Here is a 20,778-nt window from a genome sequence, read left to right on the forward strand (position 1 = left end):
TTGTTATGTTATCAGCTTCATCTTTTATCCTTTCCTCTTGAATTTGAGTAAGAGAAACAGCCAACTTGTGGAATCCAAGGGGACTGCATTAAATTTGAACATTTTTTTCCGGTTTTGAATAAGAGGGAAAAAAAGGGAACAGGATTGAATTCGGTGAATTCGGAATTCACCGAATTTCGAATTCAATTCAGTATCGAATTCGAAATCGAAACTGGCCCTTTCGAAATCGAATTCGGTCAGGAAAATTCATGTCAAAATTTCGAAAAATTTCGATTTCAAACTTCCGATTTACTAATTTCGATTTCGATGCACAACCTTACTTGCAATTTGTGACTTGAATAACTGTGACTTCTGTTTATTCTGGGCGAAACGAGGGTGTACTTTATCGCACTCGTTTCTCTTGCCGATTTGACTGGTTACTGCATAAATTTGAATATGTTACTTGTGCATGATTTGATGTCGTTTGGAGGCTTGTATCCAACGACCTTGCTATAATATATGAGCTCAAACCTCATTGGTAGTAAATTGAATCGAACTAGCAAGGGTTTGGGCGAGATAGATTGACGAACCATGAGGCAATAACAACCCTTCTGACATTTGGTATACTCGAGCATTACCACATCTATTTCTGTTTGGTGTTTGGGCCCGATAAAAGGTATGTTTGGTGGATGAAAACTGGTGTAAAGTGGGGTCTACGGTCATGGTTGTTTCTCTAAACGTTGACGGAGAGTCAACGAGTTTGAATCAAGTACTGTAACGGAAATTTGGCTCTTGAAAGCCAGCTGTATTCTTTCTAATTGAATTACTATGTCTGACTGGGATGTTTGCTCATCTCTTTATTTGGTGTTTGTATTTGATTGATTACAAGTGAAGTTCTTTGATTCTTGACTGCTTGATCTTTTGGTGCCTCATTGAGCAAAAACTCACCCCGTTACCTTTATTTTCCTTACAAGGGACAATATTTTGGAACCGTGATTTTGGAGAAAGAAGTAGAGCTAGTTATAGATATTATTTTGATTACGCTCCTCTATAATAGTAAACCCTAATTGTACTTTGATATTTTATGTATATTTTGGCTTGTAATGCAAGTTGAACCGTGGAACATTCCAATGTATATATATAAGGTCTTATTTTTGTATTTAAGTGTTTTGGTTGAGTACATATATCTCTAGGGTTACGCTTGTTTTGGCTTAGTAGTTCTAGCAAAAGTTGAACAGCAGTTCGCTAACCCTTGGGATACGCCTTAGGGGAAGGTGAGACTGTCACAGTTAGTATCAGAGTTTAGGTTAGAAATGGCCTGAACGAAATAGAAATTTGATTCTACAGACCTTTGGGTGATGTGTTAGGGTGTCATTAAGTATGATTAACCCTGTCTAAGATATAAACTGTGTTATCCTTGTAGGTTATGGACGGAGCTAGTGGTAAGGGTGGAGATGAACCATCTCGGAGGCGTTTTCGAGTCATTGATTACGAGGAGAGGTCGGGAGAACCGATTCGACGTTGGAGTATTGTTAGTCGGATTAGGCGTTGTACTCGTTGTCAGACCTACTCCTATATCAATCATATGATCGTGGCAGTACTAGACAAGGGGGGAAGCTTTAGGCGTGCCACTACTAGGGATCAAACTGAGATGGTGAGATTGAGCGGCATCATGAGAATGCAAGCGGATCGGATTCGAGAGCTCTAAGGAGACATAGCGATGGAGCAAGAGAAGACGAATACTCTTAGAGAGCAATTGCAGGTAGTTAATGACCATCTCACTAGGGTGGTCAGGGAGGTTAGGGACCGGTTTGGAGGCATTATTGATGAGTGTGAGGCGCTAATCCAGGGAGTGATTGGCACTAATGCACAAGTGGAGGTTCAGGGTGACGGCGCTCTTAGAGAGGGAGACGCCTCTTGTTCTAGCCATGAGGGGGAGTCCATTAGCTCAGTTGGGAACTAAGTTAGAGTTCCTACAAGCCATGTTTTGATCCCGTGTGAGAGGTAGTTAGGAAAGTTCTTAGTTAGATGCTTTTATACTTTTGGCATAGTTGTGTATATTGAATTTTTGGATATGACCCCGCTACTTTTATGGGATTCCTTTTGTTTATATCCGACTGACTGCTACTGTGTAACTTGTATGATCAAATTGTGTTCTTATCTATATTTGACTTTTGATTTGTGTATATTTCTGGTAACTTGTTCATGCATATATCTATCTTTAATTCTATATTTGCGCTTCGACCCTAGATTGATTAAACCAAATGGAGGGCAGACGTAATAGACGTGGCTGTGGGCACGAATCTAGATAACTTTTGAATGAAGAGGGTAATTGTGAATCGGTATCTGAACAGAATCCTGAACCAGGGGTTAATTCTAATGTTCAGGTGATTGCCGCTATCCAGTGCATGACTGATCTTTTGGCTCATGTAGTAGAACATCAGGGCCAAAATCCTGTTCATCAACCTGAAAACCTTGGTAATCATGTGGAAGGTGAGAATATAACCCTCGAACGATTCCAAAAGTTTTTTCACCAAAATTTCTTGGAGGACCAGATCCAGACGTGGCTGAGAGGTGGTTAGAGAAGATGATCGACATATTTGCTGTTTTGCATTATACGGATGAGAGACATGTGACTTTTGCTGTCTTCTAGTTGGAGGGGTAGTCCGTTCTTGATGGAATGTGATAAGAATGAAGTGCGAGAGATAGCAAACCCCAAGGACTTGGGTAAACTTCATGAGGGACTTTAATGCTAAGTACTTTCCGCCTCTAATTCAAGAGAAGAAGGAGGATAAATTCATTAGGTTTCACCAGAGAGCTCAAACTGTAGCTGAATATGAGAGTCAATTTACTAGATTGTCTAAATTCGCTACTGAACTAATTGTGACTAGGCAGAGGAGAATACGGCTATTTGTTCAGGGGTTAAACGTTGAGACTCAAAAGAATCTAGCGATAGCCTAGATTAATACATTTAGTGATGCTGTGGAGAAAGCCATACGAGTTGAAAATGCGAGATTGCAAATTAGAACTTTCCAAACGAAGAAACGAAAATTTTCAGAAAGTAGTTCGGGACAAGGGGAAAAGAATATACCTCCCAAGATTGGGAGGGGAACTGGAGGAGTAGGACTTCCGGAAATGTCAAGAGAAGCCCCGCCAAGAGGTGGTCAAGTCGGGTGAGGCCAACAGAGAGATGCCTCACAGGGAGGCTCGGCTTCTGCTTTTGGTGATCCCTGCGGATATTACAGGAGGCCGAATCACACAGAAGAAAGTTGTTAGAGAAAAGAGAGAAAATGCCTATGCTGTGGGAGCGCCGATCATCAGATTGCTAATTGTCCCGCTCCACCGCGAGTAGGGAGTGGGAACCAGCCACCAACCAAGACAAATCCTGGACAATTGAAAGTAGAAGGGACTAAATCGAAGGTGTCAACTAGGGTGTACTCCCTAGAGCAATATCAGGTTCCTGACTCATCTGAGGTCATATAAAATACGATCTCTATATTCCACCGTTTAACTAAGATTTTGATAGACCCTAATGCTACCAATTCCTTTGTCAACCCCAATTTTATGTGTGGAATTGATATGAAACCTGTTAGATTGCCATATAATCTAGAATTTAGTACCTCTACGGGTGACCAACGTTTAGTCACTAGTATGATTTATGAAAATTACGAAATTTGGGTTGGAGAGAGAAACTATTGGGGAATCTAATAAGTTTAACTATTAAGGGGTATGATATTATATTGGGTATGGGTTGGTTAGCTAAGTATGATGCTCAACTTGACTATAAGAGGAAAGTGGTAGAATTTTTCATACCTGGGGAGGCGACCTTAAGACTAGATGTAAGGGGTAGATTAGTCTCATCCGCATTGATTTCGGGTATTCAGGTTAGAAAATTACTAAGTAAATGGATGCAAGAGTTCCTAACTTTTCTTAGAAATACTCCGATTGATAAATTAAAGGTGGAAGATGTACCAGTGGTAAAAAAATATCCGGATATGTTCCCTTATGAGTTAGTGACTTTACCTCCGAAAAGAGAGATAGAATTTAATATTGATTTTTTACCGGGGACATTACCTATCTCTAAAACTCCCTATCGGATGGTACCTGTTGAATTTAAGGAATTGAAGTTACAGTTACAAGATCTATTGGAACGAGAGTTCATTCGAGAAAGTGGGTCTCCATGGGGAGCATATGAATTATTTGTTAAGAAGAAAGACGGGAGTTTAACACTGTGTATAGACTACTGGGGGTTGAACAATGCGACAATTAAGAATAAATACCCACTGCTCCATATTGATGAATTATTTGATCAGCTGCAAGGAGCAGTGATATTTTCGAAGTTAGACCTCTGACAGGGATACTATCAGTTGTTAATTAGGAAGGAAGATGTACCAAAAACTACTTTCAATTCTAGATATGAGTATTTTGAATTCGCAGTCATGCCCTTTGGATTGACTAATGCTCCTGTCGCCTTTATAGATTTGATGTATCGAGTTTTCAAACCCTACTTAGATTGATTTATAGTTGTGTTTATCGACGACATTTTGGTCTATTTAAAAACTCGAGAGGAGCATGAGCAACATTTGAAAATCGTCTTGCAAACTCTAAGAGAACACCAGTTATACGCCAAGTTTAGTAAATGTGAATTTTGGTTGGAGAAAATCTCTTTCTTAAGACACGTGATTTCAAAAGAGGATATTACCGTAGATCCGGTCAAGGTAGATGCAGTAACTGAATAGAAGAGACCAGAAAATTTCACTGAGATTCGTAACTTTTTAGGGTTGTCAGGTTACTATTGTCGGTCTATTAAGAACTTATCAAAATTTACCGATCCTTTAACCAATTTGACGAAGAACAATGACCGTTTTATGTGGGATGCTAGATGTGAGATTAGTTTTCAAGAATTGAAAAAAAGGTTGATCATGGCACCAATTCTAGTTTTGCCTAACGAAAAGGATAGTTTCACCGTACATACCGATGCCTCGAGGGAAAGATTGAAGTGCGTGCTGTGAGGACTTGTAAAATCCCTTTTTTTTTTCTTAAAATTCTCTTTTATTTGAAATTTATTACTTTATAATAACCTTACTACTCATTCACCCCACAATAAGTGCAAACAAACATAGAATCAAGGGTTTTTCCTTTCATTTTCTTGTTATCGTAAATTAGGATTTTTACGTCTTTCGGTAGGGTGAGAAATCGGTACGGAGTGTGCAATAAATTTAGTGAGTAAGAGTGAGTTTTAGATGATATTACATGTGTGATTAGAAATAATAATAATAAATTAGAGAATTGTAAGTGAAAAATCTAGTACGTGCGAGTTAAGGAAAAACGATGTGAACCGACGTGTACCATTCACTTCCGATTGAACACACCACTTGGCCACCACTTTATTAACTTAATATATCATTGTCATTAGTGCAAAAATATCAGCCCTTAATCAGCTCATGTTGGCAGAAATTATTGACTACAAAAACCAAGGGAAAAGAAAAAATTTGAGAGTTAATCTTGTGGTGACACTTGGAAGGAATCCAACCATCTTTGACCCAAGCCAAGACTCAGTTTCTTATCCTTTCTTGGAGCTCCATTTCTGCCTTCTAAGCTTCATTGTGGTCGAGACCTTGAGGGAGAAAAAAAAGAGAAGAAAACTTCATTTTCATCTTGGAGCTTAGCTTATTTTGAGTGAAAATTAAGAATCTAAACTGATTAATATCTTAGTTGGGCACTTGGGAAGCTAGGTGTGCTAAAAGTTTGGAAGGAAAGGTTAAGGTTTCTCTTGCAAACATCTTTGGCAAGGTATTAAGGCTGTTTTTCCATTTTCTTTCCCTTAATCTTGTTTAAGTTTGTATAGCAACTTCAATTCTTGGCTAATGATAGTTATTTAAGTAGTTTTGATGATTATGGTGGATTTTTTAGTTAGGGTTTGAATTGTTCAGTTGTATTTTTTATTGTTTATATAGCATATGATATTTATAAGGTTGGTTAGGAAGTTGGGATGGTAGTTTAAGACATGAATGAGAATGTAAACCTTGAATTCATCAATTTCCAGCATTAATTTCTTGAACTGTCCTGTTCTGATCAGTTTCATTCGGCCATGATGGAGGCCGAATTGGGTTTAGGTTAAAACATAAAAGTTGTAGGAAATAATGTTATATAACTGCCTAAAAAATTTCAACTCAATCCAAGTACTGTAGCATGTAAAATGACAAAAATACTCTTGACTGCCAAATGTATAGTTTTTCGGACAGTTTTGAAATTACACAATTCTGGCTTCATTTTTCACTTTGATCCGTATCAAATCAGCCTTTGGCCAAAACACAAAACTTTTAGCCCTATGTTTCAGCTTTCCAACGCATCTAAAAACTTCTCAATCGGAATTGCGTAGCCTGAGTTATTGCCATTTGAATCCAGTGCTAACAACCAAACTGACAATGAACTTCTGGTTTTGTAATCTGCAAATTCGACCTAGATCAATTGTGAACTGGGTTGAGTTGTCTTCATATAAGTTGTAATCCTTTGTTTTAACTTCGAAACGATATAAAGTGTACCCCAATCCGATAAACGTAGTTCCCATTGTGGCCAAAATATTATAAGATATCAAATCTGCTGTTTAGCTTTTTGTCTTCAAAACTGATTTTCGATTGTATTATTAGACTTGTGTTGTAATTGGATGATTTGGAGCCTAATTGAAGGGCTATGTTGGTAACATTACTTGTGTATGTTTTGGGGTTGAATTGAGAAAAATAATGAAGTCATAAATGACTGAAAAATAGGTAAACATAAAGGGCGTGCCGCCCAAATTCTCACTCGAGGGTTAGACGTATGTATTCGCAACTTGAGCGAAAATTTAAGGACGAATTGAACTCGCTTTGTCTAGAACATTCAAGCTTTCCTTCATAGAGGTATAGAAGTTAGCAGTCGACCAAAACTTGTACCCTTGAAAAAATGAAGGTAACGACCAATAGAAATATATTTTTCTTTTCACTTTGACTCAAACGGAGATTTCAAAGTTTAATCACTTCAAAGTTTCAATGTTTTAAGAGCGAGCGTGAGTTTACAAATATTCTCCAAATAAGTTTCAATTACGTGATTCTCGTTTAACGAAACGTTTAAGTTTCGAACCTTAGTCGATTTTCAAAACTCTTGAACGATGTTTTATCACAGATTTGGATTCCAAACCAGGAGTACAACCTGAGCATGATCTGTAAAACCACAATATTTTGGTGAGTGTTTCCAAATACCTGATTCAACTGGACACTTATTTTCAATACTTGACCAATGTGATCGAATGATATTTGATTGGTATGGTCAAGTAAGGGTGTATTTTATCACACTTGCTCTAATGTGATATGAACTCGTTTATTGTTGTGATTGATTTGATATACTTGTACTTGATTTGTAAGTGTTGAGCAGCAGTATGTACCATACTCTATTCGAGTGGGAGGTGCCTCTCATTCCTATCTCCGTACTTTTATTTTGATTCAGTCGATTGGAGATATTATCTCATCGATTTCTTAGAAATCCAAACCCCACTGGATAGTTAATCGAGTCGAGTCGGCAAGGGTTTGGTCGATTAGATAATGAACCATGGGTATCTAGTATTGTCGAGTGGAGTGTTATCTCCTCGACTAATCGGTATGCTTGAATATTATCACTAGTGTTTATCGTGGAGTTCGGGCCCTGTAAGGGGTTTGGTTGGTGGACGGAGATTGGAGTTAAGTGTATACTACTGAACTAGTTACCTTATTTGAAAGTTGACGGAGTGTCAACTACCTCTTGATCAAGCTACGGTGGAGCTAATTTACAAGAGCAACTGTATCCTTTACATGAAATGCTGAATATTTATTATTTGGTCATATGAAGTGTTATTGCTCACTTTCTCGACTTGTTATGCTCGCTATTTCACTATTATGATACATTCACTGTTAATTAATGATCAATTTGCTATTTGGAACATCACTGAGTTTAAACTCACTCCACTAGTTTTGTTTTCCTTACAGGGGGTACGAGCGAAACGTGAGACGTGTACAGACTAGCGTAGTCTAGTTGTTTTAAATTTTGTAATTGTACTCGCACTAGTCGCTCGATTAGGGTTGAATGTATTGAGAACTTAAATCTTTTGATGTATTTAGAATTGTATGGATGGTTGAGATAGAAATGAATGTATTTGTATGTTCCAAACTTGGAAACTGTTATTTCGTTTATTATTGAGATTGCATCCTATTTTATTTGATGTGAGTGAGTGAGTCCTGACGAGAGTTGGACAGGCGATTTGCTAAACCCTAAGGTATGCCCCAGGGGGAAGTGGGGTCGTCACACGTGCTAATACAAAATAAGAATATGATTGCCTTTACCTATAAGAAATTGAAACCTCACGAGCAAAACTATCCAACCCACGACTTGGAGTTAGTAGCCGTTGTCTTTGCCCTGAAAAAGTGGAGACATTATCTGTATGGGGTAACGTTTGAGGTTAACTCTGACCATAAGAGGTTTAAATACTTATTTTCTCAAAAGGAATTGAACATCAGACAGCGTCGATAGATGAAATTTCTAGAGGACTATGATTGTACAATTAATTACCATCCTGAGAAAACTAATGTCATACCCGATACCTTAAGTCGAAAGACTCAAGTAGCTGGGTTAATGGTCAAAGAGTGGGATATGTTAAAAACAGTTAGTGAGTAGAACTCTCGTCTTGAACATTACAAAGTGATTTTTGAAAATATTAGGGTGACATCCACTTTATTAGATGGAATCAAAGAGGTCCAGAAAGAGGATCCAATGGTACAAAAGTGGATGAAAAAAGTGAAAAATGGGGAATTGCCTGATTTCAATTTGAATCCCGAGAGAATTTTGAAATATTGCCGAGTGGTGGTATCCAAGGATGAAATATTGAAAAAGGAGATTTTGGAGGAAACTCATCGGTCGAAATATACAATCCATCCGGGTAGTAGTAAGATGTATCAAGATTTAAAAGGTTATATTGGTGGGACAACATGAAAAAGAAAATTACCCAATATGTGCAAACTTGTCTCGTCTGCTAACAAGTTGAACATAAAAAATCCTCTGGTTTACTGCAATCTATTAAGATACCCGAATGGAAGTGGAAAAATATCACGATGGACTTTTTCTCCGACTTGCCACAGACGCAAAGAGGTCATGACGCCGTTTGGATGATCGTCGATCGGTTAACCAAGTCGGCCCATTTCTTACCTGTGAACATGAAGTATTCCATGAAAAAACTAACTCAATTATATATTGATGAAATTGTAAGATTGCATGGAGTTCCGGTGAGTATAGTCTTGGATAGGGATCCTTGATTCGTCCCTCAATTTTGGCAAAAGTAGCAAGAAACCTTAGGGACCAAACTAAACCTTAGTACCATATATCACCCCCAGACAAATGGACAATCAGAAAAAATCATTCAAACCCTTGAAGATATGTTAAGAACCTGTATCTTAGAATTTGGAGGCAGTTGGGGTCAGCACATAACATTAGTAGAATTTGCCTATAATAACAGCTACCATTCGTCTATTCAAATGGCACCGTACGAAACTCTTTACGAGAAGAAGTGCCGATCACTAATTTATTGGAATGAAATAGGGGAAAAGAAGCTATTAGATCGAACAACCATATCTTGGATGGAGGATGCACATAAACATGTCAAATTGATACGTCAAAAACTTCAAACAACTCAAAGTCGGCAAAAGATTTACGCAGACAACGGAAGGAAGGATTTGGAGTTCGAAATTGGAGATCTTGTATTTTTTAAGGTCACACCGTTCGAAGTGTCACAACGGGTAAAGGAAATAAATTTCAACCAAGATTTGTAGGACTCTTCAAAATTCTCCAACGAGTTGGAAAGATGGCGTATTGACTCGAGCTACCATCGAGTTTGTTTAGGATTCATAACTTTTTTCATGTCTCGATGCTCAAGAAATATCATCCTAATTCGACTCACATTTTACAACCAGAGAAAATTGAGATAGACAAGTCTCTCACCTATGAGGAGAAACCCGTGCAATTATTCGACCGAAAGGCTAAGGAATTGAGAAACAAACAAATTTCATTAGTGAAAATCCTATGGAGAAATCATGGAGTAGAAGAGGCAACCTGAGAAGTGAAAAAGGAAATGCAAAAGAAATACCCTGAGCTGTTTGTTAATCAAGATGAGAAATTTCAAGAATGAAATTCTTTTAAGGGGGAGAGGGTGTGAGGACCCGAAAAAAAAAATTTCTTATTTTATATTATTTTATTCTATTTCCTTTCATGCATTTTCTTTATTTTATTTTATTACACTAATTTCCTAGATATCTTTATAATTGAGTATAGTTTTTAAATTATTTTTTTAGTATAAGTTAGTTCATGTTATGTTAATAGCGTATTATGGATGTAGAACCTGTTAGTGCGGTAAGTGCGATAAAATTTTTGACGACTAAGTGAATTTTGCATAAAGGAATATTAGTTTATAAGGTGCTAAGGGATAATTAGAAATTAGTTAAATAGATTAGTTTTGAAGGACAAAAAGATGAGCATAAACCTTAGGAAGGGCAATTGTCGCGAACCTGTTGGAAGTTGGATTTTGACCAAATCTTACTTAACTTTACTAAACAAAAAATTGACCAAATTTTCTTCTTTTTTCTCCTTGCTTGGCCAAGACATAGAGAGGGAAAAACAAGGAAAGGAATTCATTTTCCACTTCAATTTCAAGTTTGAATCTTGAGTTTCAACCGTTAGTTTTGGAAACTACTCCATAAAAGTGCTAACTAAGGTAGATTTCAAGGTGTTAGTGGAGTGATTTTGGAGGGAAAAATACTAAGTTACCATCTTTCTTGAGGTTATAAGGTACTTTGGCAAGAAACTTTCTTTTTCCTTCATATATGTGTAAATTAGTGGTTTAACGTTGTAGTTTTGATAACTTTATGAGAAAATGTCATGGTTTGAAGTAGTGTTGTGGTAATTTTCAGTTTTATGGTGACAATTCTGCTCATATATGATGCTTGAAGGTTGTCCATGTTTTGGTAGCTTTGCTATGTGAATTATTGAGGTTTTATATGCTAATTTGACTTGTCTAAAGAAATTTCCAACTTATGTGCATAAATTTCAGTTTAGGATTTCTAATTTGAACTTGATTATGATTGATTTTTGGAGTTATCAATTGGCTAAAATTGAAGGGTGTTGTGGTCCTCATTAAGTGTAGTTAATAGCTTATGTTTTGTGGTTGCAATTGTGGTTGTGTAAGATGAGATTGATGATTGATTGTAAGGTGGAAAAGTGAAGAAATCTAGGGGAAGTGCTGTCCAAATTTAGAGGCCATTTGGGTCCTTCGAGTTTGGGTTGATTTTAGGTAGAAATGAAGGGTTTTTGGGTTGTTCATGTCTTTAGAACTAATTGCTACTTTTTTCACTCCAAAGCCACATTTTTGTATTTTTGCACCAGTAGTTAATTTGGATAGGCATACGACTCGTAGTCGAGTCTCAATTGTGCATTCCATTCCCTAGGTTTTGGATGTGGGAACCATAATTGTTTTACCTTGGTTGGTCTTAGGACGTACCGGTGATCAAGAGCGTACTTCGGGAGGAAATTTTGAAGTTGTTTTTACTTGATCTGGTGAATATACCACTCGCATGACTTGTTGTTATTTAACTGGTTTACTTGTACTTGCAATTTGTGACTTGAATAATTGTGACTTCTATTTATTCTGGGCGAAACGAGGGTGTATTTTATCACACTCGTTTCTCTTGCCGGTTTGACTGGTTACTGTATAAATTTGAATCTGTTACATGTGCATGATTTGATGTCATTTGGAGGCTTGTATCTAATGACTTTGCTGTAATATCTGAGATCAAACCTTATTGCTAGTAAATCGAATCGAGCCAACAAGGGATTGGACGAGATAGATTGACGAACCATGAGGCAATAACAACTCTTCTGACATTTGGTATACTCGAGTATTACCACCTCTATTTCTGTTTGGTGTTCGAGCCCGGTAAGGGGTATGGTTGGTGGACGAAAACTGGTGTAAAGTGGGGTCTACGATCATAATTGTTTCTCTAAACGTTGACGGAGAGTCAACAAGTTTGGATCAAGTATTGCAATGGGAATTTGGCTCTTGAGAGCCACCTGTATCCTTTCTATTTGAATTACTATGTCTGACTGAGGTGTTTATTCATCTCTCTATTTGATTTTTATATTTGATTGATTACAAGTAAAGTTCCCTGATTCTTGACTGCTTAATCTTTTGGTATCTCATTGAGCGAAAACTCACTACCGTTACCTTTGTTTTCCTTACAGGGGATAATATTTTGGAGCTGTGATTTTGGAGAAAGGGGTAGAGCTAGTTATAGATATTTTTTTTATTTCGCTCCTCTGTAAAAGTAAATCCTAATTGCACTTTGACACCTTATATATATTTTGGCTTGTAATACAAGTTGAACCATGAAACATTCCAATGTATATATATATATATATATATATAAGGTCTTGTTCTTGTATTTTAAGTGTTTTGGTTGAATACATATATCTCTAGGGTTACGTGTGTTTTGGCTTAGTAGTCCTAGTGAGAGTTGGGTAGACAGTTCGCTAACCCTTGGGGTACGTCCTAGAGGAAAGTGAGGCTGTCACAACTTTGGTGATTGAAGCGAAGAAGAAAAAGGCCTACTAGAGTGATGGATGAAGAAGACATTCAATAAACTAAAGAATTTGTGGAATGATAACAAATACTATGTGTTGAGATAGAGTTGCAATAATCATGATTTGTGCACTTAAGAAGTATTATTATATTGATTAGGGTTGCTGGTGGTCAAATTTATGCCTTAAATTATTGTAACTACATGTGGTCCCTTGTGTTGTGTTGTATTGTCGCTTTACATAGATGGTTGGTCGGTCCCAAAACAATATTTTTTTGTTGTTAACTGTGACCTAAATGGTTGGCAGATGGTATGAATCGATTTTTCATTAGAGTCCACTACGGAGGTGAACTCACTAAATTGCCAAACAAAGAATACCGTAGGAGTGGTGTAAAAATTATTGACTACTGTAATCCTGACAGATGGTCTATATGTACACTTGATCGAGTTGCATAAAAGCTAGGGTATCTTGAGTTTAGTGTAACATACTACTATCTAATACCCAGGAAGAACATGGAAGATCGGTTAGTATATTATTATGTGAAGATGTTGCTCAGGATTCGACTTAGATACGGAGTGAAATATGGTGTGGTTGATGTATACTTTGTGCAAATAAAAACCTACTCCGTAAGTAGATGTGAAGCTGGACCATGTAAACCAAAAGAGGGGGTTGATCTCATGAAAATCAACAAGGAGGTAAGGTGCATGAAGAATTTTTTGATGTAGAAGAAATAGTGATGACTAATATTCTTGTGACTCAATCCGAAAATAAGGGTGAAAAAGATAGCAGAGGTAAAGGTGAGTCAGGAGCTAATAAGCACATTGGGGGAGCAGCTATAGGAGAAGAGAACTTGAAATTTGTTGGAAAACTAAGTTTGATGCTTTCAGAAGTTAAGAGTAGAGTTACTGATAAAGGCGATAATAGAGTAGATATAGGAGGCCAAGATCAGAATTTTAGAGAAGAACAAGGTGGGACAAACTCATAAGTGCAGAATGTAGGAAAGAATGCACCTTCAACTAGCAAATCACCAAAAGAGAAATCATTAGAGAAACAATTCTTAGCAAATAAAAAGCGGACTAAAAATGTTGGGAGAAAGAAAAAGAGTAAGAAGGAGGCACTTGTTGAGGAAAATGAGGAATCTGGTGATGGTGACAAATTCATTGATAGTGACTATGAGTTTAGTGATGAATAGAATATAGTAAAATCTGTTAAAAACAAAAAAGCTAAATGGGAGAAAATTGTCAAAACATTGCAAATCAACTAAGGGTACAAATGCAACTACATTTAAAGTGAAGGGTGCTGAGATGGAAAAAGATACTACTAATTCAGATGAATTTGATAGTTGCTGTGACTCAAAAGAAGAAGATCAGCCAAGAAAGAGGGTTAAGTTTCCAAAATTTAACCCTGAAACTAATATGGCCAATCCCAAATTTGCGGTTGGACAGACTTTTACTTGTAAATAGTTGTTCATGAAGGCATGCAAGAGCCATGAAGTAGTTCACAAAGGGAAGATAAAGTTCAGCAAAAATGATGGCAGAAGAGCTATGGCTTATTACAACGTCTGTAGTTAGAAAGTTTCTATAGCCGTTATGCCAGACAAAAAGACTTTTTAAGTCAAGAGCATGCAAGGTGAACACAATTGTGGGAGGACATTTGACCATGGACTAGCAAACTCAACTTTTTTTGGTTGACAGATACAAAAAAGAGCTAGCTGCTATGGCTGATGTCGCGCCCCTTTTTTAAAGAAATAAAATTACTAGTTATAAAAAATGAATTTTTGATTAATTTTGAGTGAAAATGAATTTTTGGTTTTTAGAGAATAAATAAAGAAAAAGGGTCTAAAATGAGATTTAAAAAGTATGACGGTTTTGATCCAAAATAATAGTTAAAAAGGGTTTTTAAGAAAAATAGGAGTCGCCACTTGGTATTGAGTTAAGGTGTACCAAATCACCTAAAAATGAATTTTTTAAATAAAAAATAGAGAAAACCCTTTTTAGACAACTCCGAATCTTCGAAAAACAAGAGAAAAGGGTTCGGGAGTCACGGTTGAAGAAAGGAAAAGTAAGGATAAAATCCAAGACACCCTTTCAACCTAACCAAGACTAGTTGAGTGATTTAGTCGAAAATTTTCTTAATTTAACCAATAAAACTTATCATATTTGGATGTTACTATATAGATGCAAATCTAGATATAATGGATATCGAGGGGTCGGAATATCTCTTCGAAGTTTAATTGGTGTCAATCGCATTAATTGCGACGCCCAAGAATGACTCTTTGAAGAGGTCACGAATATGCGAAATAAGACTCAAAGAAAAGAAGAATTATATAAATATATGTGACCTAAAAGAGAGATGCAACATAATGGGTATGGGGGACTAAGATTCATGAATTCAATTTTCCATTTTATAGAGGAGACACGAGCGTGTTAAGGTTAAGAAGCCATACTCGTTCATTTTCCATATTTGAAGGGTGCTTTCTAACTTAATCAAGCAAATGTACTAACCTATTTATAATTTTTCATGTTTCGCACATAGGGGTAAGGGATATACATATAAAGAAAATATCATGCAAAAATGGTAAAGATCCTAAAAGGTAAAAAATATGCATGAAATGTAGTGATTGTCACGCATGTATGTGATTCTAACGCGTGGACGGCCTAAAGGGTCTAGTATTGGCTAGCCCATTTCTACATGTCTTCACTAGCGTTGGACTAGTAAGAAATCGAGGAGAATGGCCACAACTAGTGTTGGACTAGTGTGGTAATGCCATCCATTTATTATAACTAAATAAAAACATATAAAACATAATTAAAACAAGTAAACGCGTAAACACATAAAGCACATAACACATAAACATAATATCTATATGCAAAGATTCTAAGAAAGCGAGTAACCATATAAGCACATAAACATGCAAGAACGCAAGCAAATAAATACACACAAGGACCTAACTATTACATTCGGGGGTCCTAACTACAATCTAAAGGGGGAAATTGAAATAATAATAATAATTTAACTATTACATTTATCTAATTGAATACATTTTTAGTAAAAATCAAAACCTATCTATTACAACTTGACATTTTAATGCCTCTTAAATAACCATTAAAATTAAATAAAACAAATGTACTTAAAACAAATAAAATGAATAACTAAAAGAAAAGTCACTCAAAAACATGCAATTGCACACATAAAAAACACATAAGAGCATATAAGAGGATTTAAAAAAACCAAAGAAGATACCTCCCTTGAAATAGTAGCTAATGGGGGTTGGATTTGCCCTATTTAACTCCAAAATTAACAAAAATGATCAAGGCACCAATTTAATTAACAATAAATCATAAAGAAATGGAAATAAACATGAAATCTATCAATTGAAGCATTCAAATGAAATATAATTAATAATTAAAGAAGAAAAGCAACTTCTATTTAAGAAAACAAATTTGTAAGGGACCTAATTGCAAAAAATTGAGAAAGTTTTAGGGGTCAAATTATAGTTATTATAAAATTTAGGATTAAAATGAAAGAAAAATAAAGTTCAAGGGCCTATTTGCAATTAAATGAATGATCTAATTGAAGGAAATCTAAAGTTTTTAGGGCTATAATGCAATTAATCAGAAGTCTAGGGATCAAAATGCAAATTTCGATACTAGATGTTCTTGGGTAATAGGCCAATGGGCCATTGTCTGACTTCTCCTTGGGCCAAAACCACTTGGCCCGACCGGAAGTCCAAGAAACTGAAGTGGGTCCGCCCACTTTTTTTACCAATTAAACCCAACCAAAGATGTTGGGTTTGATTTTGTTAAACCCAGGTTAAAACCCAATCAAATTAATCAAAACCCAATCCTAAAACCCAACTAACATTGTTGGATTTTAACCTCCTAAGCCCAAGTCAAAATCCAGAAAATAAGCCAACAACCCATTAGTCAAACTCAACCAAATAAACCTGTAATCCAAACTACCTATTCCACCAAAACCTAATAAGATAATAAATCCACTAAAACAAATTAAGGTTTAATTATACCCTAAATCACAGAAATAACATGCTTAGAAATGCACTTAAAATATGAAGAGAGGATGAAAACTCAATAGGGACATGACTGCTTCAATTACAGAAGCATTTGGGCCATAGTGTAATTAGGCAAAAATTAAGGGGTCATATTGCAAATTCTGAAAATCCTTCATGCAAGCTTCGAAGACAGCTTTCTTTCTTTTTGCAACTTTGTGGGGTTTGCAACTGGGATGCATATATCAATTTTTAGACAAAAACTCCAGTCCCAAACATGTTAAAATCCTCAAATCTACCATCAAGATGCAATGTTGGATACCAAAAAGAAATTTAAACATAGTATTGGGGAAACATTTTAAGCATGGCCACAAAACAAATGCCACAAATCTTGATGCATAAAGCGTAGATCTAGACATATGCTAAGGAAAGAGGCGAACTAAGTCAGTTTTGAGGCTTAATAGAGGCAGAAAAAACGTGAAGAAACCAAAAGAAATGCAGCTAAAAAGCAAGGAACATGTCACCAACCTTCAGATTAATAGCTATCCAAGTGCTGATGACCTTGCTATTTCGGATCCAAATCCAAGGGTGTTAACAACATTTTTTGGGGAAATGTTCGACACAAAATCTGTTTTCCTACACCTATAGATAATGCATAAACAAAAACATCCCTCAAATAACTACAATCTCCATCAGATTTTGAGCCAGATGATCAACCCTGGCTCAGTTCTTCACCCAAAATTTTCTGCAATTTTTCTCTCTCCTTTTTCTCTCGTTTTCTCCCTTTTTTTTGCTGTTTTTCTCTCCCTCTGATCTCTCCGCCTCCTCTCTCACTTATTCTCTTCTCCTTGGCCCATTTTGGTTCCATTTATATGAAATCTAAAGCTCTCTCAACCCTAGCAGCAATGGATAGGATGAAATAGATTTTTGGGCATGATTTGGAGCCATTAGATGGTAGATTTTAGATAAGAATTGGAAGATGATCTGTCCCTTGTACTAAGAGGCTTAAATGGAAAGAAAAATGCGAGCAAATGGGTGGAAATGGGATCCAAATTGCCGCTGCAAAATCTTGTATTGTGGCCTTTATTCATCTTCTTCGTATGGAAAAGAAGGAAGCCAAGCGCGTGTCTTACACGCACGCGTGGCTCTTCTCCATTCTCTTTTTTTTAAAAAAATTGATTTTGATTTTTATGTTTCTTTTCTTTTCTGCTTTTCTTTTCCTTCCTTTTTGATTTTTTCTAAAAATAATTTTTCGCAAGATATAGAAATGAAACAAGAATAAATAAAATTTAACAAAAATGAACAAAAAATAGGAATAAAATGAAGAAAATAAAATGGTAGAATTTTTTGGTGTCTACAGCTGACATGAAGGTGAGTACACTAACAGAAAAAATGAAGACTAAAGTTAATGTCAACATCTTTAGGTGGCAAGCTTATAGAACCAAGAAAAAGGCAGGGAGTTTAGTTAATGATGAACATGAAGCCAAATACAACAAACTTTGGAACTACTGTAAGGAAGTAAAGAGGGCTAATCCTGACTCAAATGTTTTCATGACCACTGTTGAAGATGATGATGGAAATGATAGGTTTGAGAGGCTGTATACTTGTCTTAATGTGCAAGATAGGCTTTTTAAATGGTTGTAGACCTATTATCGGGTTAGATGGCTGCCATCTTAGAGAGTTCCACAAGGGTGTATTACTTGCAGCCGTAGGAATTGACCCCAATGATCAGTTGTACCCTATTGCCTATGTTGTGGTGGAAATAGAAAACAAGCTGACTTGGAAATGGTTCATAGGTGAATTGGTGAATGACCTCCAAATCAGAGATGAAAATCATTGGACATTTATTACTGATAAACAAAAGGTGTATAAGTGTATTTTTCTGTATTTTTTTTTGTGTAAGTTGAGGTTGCTAGTTTTAATTTGATGATCTGTTTTCACCTTTTAATTTTTTGAAAAGACTGATTCAAGCTATTGAAGAGTTGCTTCCAGATGTGAAGCATAGGATGTATATGAGACACATGTACAATAACTTTAAAAAGCTGCATGGTGGTTTGGTATTAAAGAAGAAAATTTGGGCACTTGCAAGAGCTTCTTACAAAAATCTGTTCAAGGCTTTGATGGAAGCTTTGACAGCAGTTGATGAGGGTGCATTTCAATGGTTGCTTGACAATACAACACTGCAGCAATGGACTAGAGCTTACTTCAGAACCTCCACTAAATGTGACATTTTATTGAACAGCCTATGTGAGAGTTTCAACTCCAGCATTTTAGGAGCAAGGGAGAGGCCTAAACTAGGTATGCTAGAAACAATACGACTTTATTTAATGGTTAGAATGAAGAATAAGATGGAGTGGATGAAAAAGTATATAGGAAAGTTATGTCCTAAAATTTTAAAGAAGCTGGAAAAAGTAAAAAATGCTTCTAGTGCTTGCATAGCTACACCTTCAGGGGACTGGAAGTATGAGGTGAGGTGTATGTATGGGGATAGGTACACTGTGAATTTGGCCAGTAGAACTTATAGTTGTAGAAGATGGGAACTAAATGACATTCCTTGTGCTCATGCAATGAGTGCTATTGTTTTGACAAAGGAGCCTCCGGAGAACTTTGTTAATGAATGCTACTCAAAAGAGGCCTACATGAGGGCATATGGGCCTATAATACATCCTTTCAATGGTGAGCATTTGTGAAAGGATTTAAAACAGAGGCTTGTCCTGCCACCTGAAATCATCAAGCTTCCTAGCTAGCCCAAGAAGGTAAGAAGAAGAGAGCTAGATGAGCCATCAGTTGCAACAACTTCTTGAGGACAAAGTGTAGAAAGTGTAAATAAAAGGGCCACAATAGTTGGAAGTGTCCAAGCAACCATGACCAAGGGAATGTCCAGCAACAAACTACTGCAGCTACAAGTAGCTCTCAACCACAGCAGCAGACTCCTAATACCATAAATCCTGGTGCAAACAAACAGTCCCAAACTAATTACCAGCCTCAAAATGCTACTCCTGTTGCAAACAAACAGTCCAATTTCACACTTGAAGTAGTCTTTGGTGCAAGTGGCTTGGAGACTGGTACAAGTGACCAAATCTTGTTTGATCTCATCAGTCAAATCCCATGTGAAACTACAAATAGCCAACCACCTACTCCAACATCAACAACAAAGAATGCAACATCTGTAGTTCATATTTCTCTACTTGTTCATACTAATTTTATTCTATAGCATGTTTACTTCCTTCTATACTATTATTTACTTGAATTTCTGGTTGCCAATTGTCAAGGTAAGAAAGTCAAGTACAGATGTGGTGTATGTCGGAGATTTGGACACACTCGAAATAGTTGTGATTCAATATTGGCCTCTCTCTATAAGAGACACCTATGGGAACCACCTGGACTGGCTGTAAGTAAATCGCTATTGTCTACTGCATACATCATCTAAAGAAGATTGCAAAGATAACTACTTCTAAGACTGCAAAAATTGCTATTGGCTGTAAGTAATGATCTCGTCATTGTTTCGTTTGTATCAGAGGCCTAAGAAGACTACAAAGATATCTACTTCTAAAAGTGCTGCAAGGAGGGATGACAAGCTGACTTAGATGACAACGGCATGCTGCTGCAAATGGCTTTATTTAAGTGTTTAAGAAGTTAAAAGATGTTCTTTTTGTCTACTATTTGACTTCAGCAGACCTCTTTTTTGGAGCAGTGGAATTGACCTCTTAGTTCATTGCATTTTTTTGATAAAAGACGCATTGTAATGAACGTACTTGGCTCGGTTATGTACTATTTTTTGATTGCAATGGAATGCATACACTTTTTATTCTTGGAGCTTCACAATTGGTTCACTTTCTCCTCTTTCTTCACTTATAATCACGCCATTATCCTCTTCATTATCTTTCAATACAGGACTATTCTTGGTCAGCTTTTTACAACACATTCAAGTTTGACTTTTATTCCATATTATGTTGTAAGCTCATATCCAAGGAAAAATCACAATACAGCAAAGAGGACTTAAGCTTCATAATTGCATTCCAACTCCCACTTGTACAATCAATAGGACCACTAAAATGTAACCCAACCTAAATACAGCAAATAAAAGCCACCCAGTTTACCACCTACACCAACAAATGCCAGTTACAACTCAATCTTTTCACAACAATTTCTGCACTACGAAAACA

At 36.5% G+C, this 20,778-nt stretch overlaps 1 protein-coding gene across 1 annotated transcript; it reads left to right on the forward strand.

Annotated features, from left to right (window-relative positions):
* Nucleotides 1-18,004: 18,004 nt before the first annotated feature.
* On the forward strand, nt 18,005-20,199 carry LOC113693293 (uncharacterized). Its single transcript, XM_027211850.1, has 6 exons — nt 18,005-18,198; nt 18,257-18,486; nt 18,584-19,288; nt 19,513-19,677; nt 19,885-20,003; nt 20,131-20,199. The coding sequence occupies exons 1-6, from the start codon at nt 18,005-18,007 to the stop codon at nt 20,197-20,199; spliced, it is 1,482 nt and encodes a 493-aa protein (XP_027067651.1).
* The last annotated feature ends 579 nt before the right edge of the window (nt 20,200-20,778 follow it).

This window comes from Coffea arabica, chromosome 6c, assembly GCF_036785885.1.
Source record: "Coffea arabica cultivar ET-39 chromosome 6c, Coffea Arabica ET-39 HiFi, whole genome shotgun sequence".
NCBI lineage: Eukaryota > Viridiplantae > Streptophyta > Magnoliopsida > Gentianales > Rubiaceae > Coffea > Coffea arabica.

Coding starts and splice junctions, on each gene's coding strand:
- LOC113693293 (XM_027211850.1), top strand. CDS start 18,005: ATGAAGACTAAAGTTAATGTCAACATCTTTAGGTGGCAAGCTTATAGA. Junction 18,199..18,256: donor GATGATGATGGAAATGATAG/GTTTGAGAGGCT, acceptor AAATGGTTGTAG/ACCTATTATCGGGTTAGATG. Junction 20,004..20,130: donor GGGAACCACCTGGACTGGCT/GTAAGTAAATCG, acceptor CGTTTGTATCAG/AGGCCTAAGAAGACTACAAA.